This window comes from Molothrus ater, chromosome 11 (genome assembly GCF_012460135.2).
Source record: "Molothrus ater isolate BHLD 08-10-18 breed brown headed cowbird chromosome 11, BPBGC_Mater_1.1, whole genome shotgun sequence".
NCBI classification, from domain to species: Eukaryota; Metazoa; Chordata; class Aves; order Passeriformes; family Icteridae; genus Molothrus; species Molothrus ater.
Genome location: NC_050488.2, coordinates 9,555,088 through 9,563,736, shown reverse-complemented (window position 1 = coordinate 9,563,736; position 8,649 = coordinate 9,555,088). Strand labels below are relative to the sequence as shown.

General features: G+C 50.2%; 1 protein-coding gene across 1 annotated transcript; it reads right to left on the bottom strand.

Annotated features, from left to right (window-relative positions):
• Window positions 1–796: 796 nt before the first annotated feature.
• RPN1 (ribophorin I) lies at window positions 797–8,211 on the bottom strand. Its single transcript, XM_036391098.1, has 10 exons — window positions 7,952–8,211; window positions 7,344–7,408; window positions 5,844–6,150; window positions 5,388–5,597; window positions 4,241–4,433; window positions 3,814–3,913; window positions 3,406–3,544; window positions 3,120–3,239; window positions 2,411–2,656; window positions 797–1,391 (listed from the first exon to the last, which is right to left on the bottom strand). The coding sequence occupies exons 1-10, from the start codon at window positions 8,177–8,179 to the stop codon at window positions 1,209–1,211; spliced, it is 1,791 nt and encodes a 596-aa protein (XP_036246991.1). The 5' UTR covers window positions 8,180–8,211; the 3' UTR covers window positions 797–1,208.
• Between the last annotated feature and the right edge of the window lie 438 nt (window positions 8,212–8,649).

Genomic DNA, 8,649 nt, shown 5'->3' with positions numbered 1-8,649 from the left:
ACAGGGTGCCTGTGCAGTACTGTGGCAAACCTTCACTCCCCAGCACAGCCACGTTTGGCATCAGTCTCCTCATGAGCCACTGGTCTGTGGGGCAGCCACGTGCTTTGCCTGGTGTGCAGGCAACCTCCAGACTCTCTGCAGAATCTGCTTCCCACAGGAACTGCAGGTGCCCAGTGGAGAAGGCTACACACCCCTTACCACCCCTGCCCTGCACACACACCCACCCAGGGGCAGCTGCCACCATCTGCAGTTCAGGGCAAACAGAGGGACACAGCCCCTTCTGGCTTTTTCTGTATGAGGGTCTCTAACCACTTTGATCTAAACAACTATGCTAGGCAAAGGCAGTCGGGGAGAACCATATTGCTCTCTGCATCCATTTCTGGAGCATTCAACAGTGAACCAAGGCAAAGATGTACAGGAAAAAATCTTAGGAGACTGTTATTAGCAGGGGATTACATACACTCCCAAGTTATCTAAGTGTAAGGACCTACATGGGTAGCACAAGCAATGCAGGGACTTTTGTCACATGCAGCACACAGGAAGAGGATGGCAGACAGGTTCTGTTTTCTCCCTGTAAGGGTGTAGGTGCATGCACATTCCTGGGGAACAAGGGCTTGGCTTCTCCCCTGTCTGGGTCAGGGCTGTGTGAGGTGGCAGAGCTCTGACTTCAGGGCACACAAGAGGCAGGAGTGGTCAGGGCTGAACTCTGTTCCACAGGGAACTGCACTCATGGCTGTGGGCAGGATGGGGCCAGCCCAGCCCCTCCACCTCCTCCAACCCCAGTACAACACGTAGACACAAGGCAGTGACTGTTTTATTTCAAAGTAGAACAAAGGTATCTTTTATTATTCTTTCCAGAGCTGAGAGATTCAGCTTTGCCATAAGTGTGTCTGTGCTCAGACTGGCTCCTTGTGTGCATTTACTCAGAGCACATCTATACAGGGCAAACCAAAAGCAGGAGATGTTTCATAACTTGGCTGAGTCTCACCTCTGGTAAAGAAATCCCATTACCCAGCCAAACATGCTGGCTTGGTTCCTTGCACAGCACGTGCTGTCGAGCAGACAGGCTCTATAAAAAAAATCTAAAAACAAAATGCACTTTCAGACATTCCACATCAACTTTCCCCCTAATTTTGCTGGGAGTGAGTTTTGGCTCCAAGTGTATCATTCTCACCTCCCTTCACACCCCTGCAGTTGCTGAAGCAGAGTTAGAGTGCATCAAGGATGTTGTCGATTTTGGAGACCAGGTCCTGGCGCTTGTTGGAGTGCATCTTCTCGTTCTCGATGTACGTGTCCTTCTTCAGCTTGCCTGCCACCAGCCGCTCCGCCTCCACCGACGACTTCAGCACCAGCTCCTTCACCTGGCCATCCAGCTTCTGAATCTCACTCACCTGGCAGGGTGACAAACCCAGGGAGCATTAGAGGAGACAAAACAGAACAAAACAATCCCTACAGTGAAGCTGGAATAGAAGAGACGAGAGATGCTAGCACTGACTTCATCTTTTGCTAAGTAGAAACATCTCGAATCCCTGAATGTTGCTTCCTGAACCATCACATTATGAGGAATATTCCATGAATGGGTAACTAAGGAGTGCAGATAAAAGGGCCTCCAAGGACCCAGGAGCCATATTGCCAAGAGACTGTGAAAGAGTATTTCATGATGGATTTTAAAGGCTTCAAGCTAAATCACAGCTCTGACTGCTGGAAGCTGTGTCCCTACAGGTAATGTTCATGGTGTGTGATGGGAGGTCTGCAATGACAGAGCTACTCTTTCAGGTAAATAACACATTAACCAAAGTGGCTATTAGCTAAAGGGATCTTAGAGACCAAAGTGTCCCTCACTTGGGGTTAAGTGGCTGTTTCAGGTAAGTGTTAAAAATACATTGAAGGGAAGGACAGTGGGTGTGTGCTCATTGTGCTGTGGCTTTCAACATAGTAGAGCAAAACACCCCCAGAGGAGCATCACGTTTCCAAAACTCTGTCAGCACCAAATGTAAATGTGCAAGAAAGTAAAAGATGAGGGAGAAGATTTTGGGTCGACTGGTGTGAGTAGTAGAGTCAAAACTGTTAATTTGTTGATAGTTTCCACTTTTTGCTTAAATGTCACTGCCATGAGCTCGATGAGAAGCATCAGGATTGTGTTACAAAAGCATTAACCTGTACAAATGCAGCTGGTTCAAGGGCTGCTTAAGAAACAGCACAAGCAGCTGTTTACCAGCAACATTTACATGGCTGCATAACTGAGATTACTGCAAAAATAACAGTTTTCACACACTTGCAGAGATCAAGCCATTTTCAGATGGAAAAACCCAACCTAGACTGGCTGCAGAAACGCCCAACTAAAACTCCTGCAGAATACTTGACAGAGCCAAGAACAGGAGAGCTTATAAAATAAATTTGAATTTCTTACTTTATCACATAAGTCAGAGCCTTCTGTCTTCAGTTTAGACTGCAGAGAGGCTATTTCATTTGTCAGGGCCTTGTGCTCCATCTCCAAAGACTTTTTGCCACTGTTGAGGGTGGAGATGTCCCGTGACTGCTTGTATTTATTCACTGCTTCATCAAAGTGGCGGTACAGCCCCAGCCTCTTGTTCACCAGAGTGAGCACCTGCTCTGTGATGCAGGCAACCTTCATCCTGGCTTCAGCAGCTGGATCCTGCAAGAGGACAGGGGGGAAGATCAAAGCAGTCATATCTCCGACCTGCATCAAGCCATGCCTGCAATCTGCCACAGGACTGTTATGAAAATTGTTCCCTCTCCAATTAAGTCAACTGACAGTAATTAAGTGAATGGTGCAAGTGCTGATTAGTGCTTTCAGCACTCAGTCCAGCCCAACAAATAGTTTAACAGTGAAAACACTTCAGAAGGAGAACTGCAGACATCCCTTCTTCTCAGGGGGATCCCTTTTTATGCAGCAAGCAAAACTCTAGTTAGCTTTATGACAGGAGATCAGCCCTACAGGAGTACCAGTGCTCAGGCTGAACAAACACAGGACTTGAAACAACCAGTAACACATTGGAATGGCAGGAACATTCAGTGAGAATTACTGGTATGAAAAATCATCGTTCAACAGCTGAGAAATCTGCTTATATTCCCACAGGGCTCTTCATCATACAGACCTTGGTGATGGAGAAATCCAGCCTGACATAGACAATCACAGTGAAGAACAAGATGTAAAAGGCTCCAACCACCAAGAGAGGCTCTTGCAGCATCAGGATTTTGTTGAAGGTGTAATGAACCTACAAGAGAAGTTCCAAACACTGAGCAGTGCCCCATGTTACTGCAGGGTTTACTCCTCAGGCAGCAGCAGAAGCACCCAAGCAGTCCAGTCAGTGTTTATTTCTTAGGTGTTTTGACCAAGCTGCTGAATTTAGAGAGGCACAACTGCTCAGAGGCCACACTCACCACGATGTCCTGGATGTGCTGCTCCACCAGGTTGCTCTTGTGTGCCACAATAACAGGACGTCCAAAAGTGTCCAGATATGTGTAGTGAAGCTCATCTGAGGCACGATTGATTTCATAGGGGCTGTCCACATGGATATTCCTGTGGGTAAAAGCAGACAGTCCCATATGACCCTATGGTCTTTGAGATGGTGTAACTCAAAACTCATCTGGGCAGTTGTAGCCTCTAGCACAAGGTAAATTATGCAGTTTAAACAATGCTCTACAAGGAAGCAAAGCTGTGTTCCAAGATCTCCTCCATACGCACAGTCATGGTTTTGATTCACTGTCCCCAGGCCATTAGAGCAGACTGGAGAAGTGCCACCAACATAGCACTGTCTGCAGTAACAAGCCAGGAGGAATCACACTTACTTGGCTCCTTCTGGCAGGACAATCTTGACAGTCAGAGAGTCTGTAACTTGCTCATCAAACACATGGTCAACAAACCTCATCTTCAGGGCATACTGATCACCTAAAAGTGCAGAGCAGAGAGTGGTTACAGTTCCTCAGAGAACAAGGGACAGCCTTGAAACTCAGCTCCCACCCAGAGCAGGAGCAGAATTTGCATGGATAATTGTGCAGCAGGGGGCACTAGCTCACTCATATATATTTTAACCAGATGTCTACAAAAACCTGAAGGAAGCATAAAAAAGGTAGATTTGCATATTCTAGAAAAAATAGCTGGCAACTGTTGTTGCTAAGGTCCTGTGTACCACAGCTTTCAATTCTTTTCTGTACAGCAACTACCTTAAAACACACACGAGGATGTTTTTTATTCCCTTCCCCCTCAGCAACCCACCAAGATTGTAGAGGTATTCGTAGCTTGGCAGGTTATAGCCAATGATGTAATGGGTTTTCCAGCCCCCAAAAAGCGGGAATCGGGGACGGATCTCCATCTCCACAGAGTCATCCAGGACAAGAAGGTGGCTGGTGGAGATGTTCCCAATTTCATCTCTGTAATAGACGTCCTGAGCAGCAGCTGGGAGAATGGTCTGTATGGAGAGAAGCAGCAGTGAGTGCACTGGGGAGTGACTTTCAGTGAAACTGGCAAAACCAATAAAGGCTGGTAAGCATTGAGAAACTGTGCTCCCACATGAGACATGACAAAATGGCCATTCAGTTGATCTGAGTGGTAAAATTGTGCTATTATAAGCAATCCCACAAGTGGCTGCCAGCACTAAAATCACTTGGCATCCAAATGAATGTGCTTTCTCCAGCTGAGTTTCAAACTCCCCAGACAGCAAGGGATCATCATGCCCACGAGGACAGCAATTCCCTTTTCACTCCAACTTGCTGCCCTAGCTGACTGGGCTTGCTAGCTTTACACTCAACAAAATGAGATTTCTGTTTGGCTGCACCACCCTAGAGAATTACAACAATCAATCCTGAAGGCTACAAGCAATGAGAAAGGTTTTGGTTCAGATGAGAACACATAACACTTTTTACATCTGGCTAGCAGAGCCACAGCTTTAATTCTTGTGGAGTGCTTTGTGAGCAAGGAATGAATGGGTGAGTTTCCAATTAATACTGTTCAACATGAGGAGGATATGACAGAGAGGCAACTCTGAAAGTAAGGGGGTGGGGGCAGAATGAATGGTTCTTGCACGGTGGAAAACCCAAAGCAGAGATCTCAATATAGGGGTAAGGGATTTAGAGGATCCCTGAGATTGGAGGGGTTGAAGTGTGGAAAACACCACATGCCCCTGTACATGCAGTCTGTTAGACCAGCAAATGCAATAGTGTCTAACCTCCTAATGCTGCTTCCAAAAGCTATTCCTATCCAGCACAAGCTTTCTCTGAAAATAGACCAGATTTTTAATATTCCCTTATTACTCAGGTATGGTTACCAAACAAAAGGCAAAGGACAACTGCAATTTTTTTTTTCCTCTGGGGATCTAAGAAAAGGGGAAGTCACAGTTATAAAAACACATGTGCAAAATGTCCACCTTAAAAGACTTGACTGAAGAGATCCCACTGTCTGGCTGTCTCTGGTAGTCGTATCTGGAGAAAGGCCCTTTCAGCACTGCTCCTGTGTGCTTTAAATCAACCGTCTCTTCAACAGCAATGTTACCCCAGTGAGACACCTCAATGACTCGTGTCATGCTGGTGATGGTCAGGAAGGGACTGTTATTTTCATAGTGCACCTTCAGAGTGTCCTAACGAGGGAAAAAAGATAAACTGTCAGATCTAAAGGAAGTAGCAAGCTCCCCTCACAATGATCCACTCCGTGTGGCACAGAGAACCCTCCTTGGCAGATGCACGTGTTCCCGGCACACAGTTTAACTCATGGCTGACCTGTGATTTCTACGTGAAAGTTTCCCACTCTGCAGCCTCTGAGACACATGTTCCATGTCTGGAAGATGCTCTGTGCAGAGCCACAACCCCTTTGCACCGAAATTTACCTGGCTGTATGGAGGGATGTCCTTGAAGGGGCCATATTCAATCGTGTCCTCAGTGCGGGAAGGGTTGCCCAGCTTGGTGTAACTCTCCACATTCCTGGAGGCCAGCTTGACACGGGTTGTTTGGGTCTTGGTGACGTATGGTGAGTAAAAATAGTGATTTCCTTCAAAGACCACAAACTGCTTCTCACTTTGGGTGATGTGGGTGGGATAGGGCTGCAAGACGTGTGTGAAAACCATTTCAACAGAGACACGGACCTTGGCTCCTGGGGCCAAAGGAGAGGGCAGCTTCACCGAGAAGAACTTCCCACTGGAAGGGAGAAGAACGGGTAAGAAGGTGCAACCTCCCTGGAGAGAGCATTCACTTCCATCCACTGCAACATCCCCTGGGGACAGGTGACCACGTATCACATGTGTAATGTGTGATTTGGGCAGGTATTTCACTTGCCCCTCCAAGACATAGAGTTATCTTGTTCCAGCAGGTGTGATTACTGTGCTGGGGAAGCAGCACAGGCTGAACTGTGTCCAGGCAGAGTTTCAGTCTTTGCTTCACAAAAAAACACCTAGTTTCCTTTTGGGAAGAGGAATAGTGACATACCACTCCCTAATCCTGCATTTATAAAGCTTCAGCGAGAGTTTTTTTTTGCATTCTCCAGATTACAGGAATTATCTGCATTAAAGGAAGCATGGGCATAAGTCCAGAAGACAAATCACAAACATCTTAAGCACCTGTTCCCACAAAGTCTGTTTATTCTCAGATTTTTGCCCACAGGATCTGAAATTAATGGCCAGAATGGGAGCAAGGTTTTGGACTGAGGTTCTACAGAATGGATTGAGACTCCACCAAATCTGTAGGGATTTGGACTGGACAGACCGAGGTGATGCCAGAATGAAACATGCTCCATATGTCATGCCTGGTGGCCCAAGGGCAGGATCACATGAGACATCCAGCCATGTCAGAAGCCAAGGTCTACCCTGGCATCTTAACTCCACAGCTACTGTATTCTTCAAACCCAGCTGCACGGTGCTTTTGAGCCACTTCAAAGGCACCGCTCACCTCTCAGCTCTCATGGCTCAGAAAACACCTGCCTGCAGCACCTACATAATATTCCAAGCTTGGCAGTAGAGAGCCTGATGCAAACAGCAGCATCCTCTCTCCTGGCAGCAGGAAGAGCCTGCACTGGGCCATGGCACCCAGCACTCTGTGATGCTCTACGCACTGCCACAGGGCACTAAACTCGCTGTAGTCACCACTGCCAACTGTCTGAGAGCTCAGAATGGAGGAATGGGAAAGAGCATGACCAAACACTTCTCTCACCTGGTGTCCCAGGAGGCCAGGGCATTATTCAAGGCACTGAGTACAAGAGACTGAGCACAGATGAGGAAGAAAATACTCCTGATCTCTAGGTGTGTGGAACTGGGGGAGTATCTCTGCTTCACTGTGAGGAGTTAGGAACTCCCCATGCACACCTCTAGGTATTCACCTTAGAGGGTGATACTCACCTTTTGCCCTTAACTTTGGTCTCTTTCACTTCCAAGGCGTTCTCCTCCTCTTCCTCGCCTTTCACCTGTTCCCGAACAACATATGGGATCAGTGTGCTGTGTGTTCCCATGCTCCCTCAGCCTGGTTCCCAAGCCGGCACAGTCACCGTAAGTTGCACGAATGAGAATATTCATCAAGGTATACGACAGAACTCTGCATACAGATATACTATAGAGCACTGCATGTACCCCTCTCTGCACGTACCCCTCTCTGAGTTTATCTAAAGTGACAGTACCTCTGAGGCTACAACAGAAATATAGTCCTACTGCTCCTCCGATCCTCCTGTGGGTAAGGGCCGTGCCCCCCGTCCCCTCGGGCTGCCAGCCCTGCTCCGTCCGTGCTGGCGGCGACCCGTGCCCAGCCTGTCGGTGTGAATCGCCCCCTCACGGCCTCCAGGCCTGCCACCCCCGCCCTCACCCCGCGGCACACACCCCCACTCCCGGCCGGCCGCGGGATCCGGGAGCGGCGCTGAGGACCCGGCAGTGCCGACGTGTCCCTTCGGGCGCAGGGCCGGGCAGCGCCCGCGGCCCCCCGGGCGCGGCGCTCGGTGCCCGCTCCCCTCGCTCACCTGCACGCCCAGGTGGGCTAGCCGGGGCTCCAGCCCGGGCTCCAGCGCCAGCAGGAAAGTGGAGGCGGCCGCGCCGCCCGGCGCATTGGCGAGGCTGAGCTCGGCCGAGATCTTGGCCAGGTGCGTGCTGAGGTCCAGGGAGCGCCGCACCTCCTCCAGCACTAGATCGGCGCTGGCGGCGGCGGCCGCCAGGCAGAGGAGCAGCAGGCGGCACGGCAGCCCCGCCATGGCCGGCACACCGCGCGGGGAGGGCACAAGATGGCAGCGCCCGCGCTGTACGGGCACGGCACAAGATGGCGGCGCCCGGTGGGGGAGGAGGCGCGCGATGGCGGCGCCCACCGGCGCTGGAGGCCCGGCCCCCTCCTCCTCTCCTCCCCGCCTTCCTGAGGCCGGGCCTGAGGTGAGAAGCTGGGCGGGCTCTGTCGGAGTCCCGGGGGTGGTTTCGGCTTCGCGCAGTTCCGGCGCTTCCCGGCGGCCCGGCCTTATCGGCGAGCTCGGGTGTTCCCGCTGGGCGCTGGGACCCTGCCCGTGCTGAGCTCCCAGGGCTGGGCGGGCCTCGGGGCCGGTCAAGCGCTGCTTGTTTGGCCATGCTGGGGTTTCTCACTTCTTTTTCTGCCCGAAAAAGAGAGGAAAAACAACTATAACAAATATTACGGGATACTCAGGGGTTTCAGGTGCTCCTCAGCCTCGTCTCCTGC

Bases quoted from the DNA above. Each gene is read 5' to 3' on its own strand.
- RPN1 (XM_036391098.1), bottom strand. From the start codon at position 8,179: ATGGCGGGGCTGCCGTGCCGCCTGCTGCTCCTCTGCCTGGCGGCCGCC. The intron at 4,434-5,387 runs GTGGACATTTTG...CTCTCCATACAG, and splicing joins CTTCAGTCAAGTCTTTTAAG to ACCATTCTCCCAGCTGCTGC. The intron at 3,240-3,405 runs GTGAGTGTGGCC...CTTCTCTTGTAG, and splicing joins AGCACATCCAGGACATCGTG to GTTCATTACACCTTCAACAA.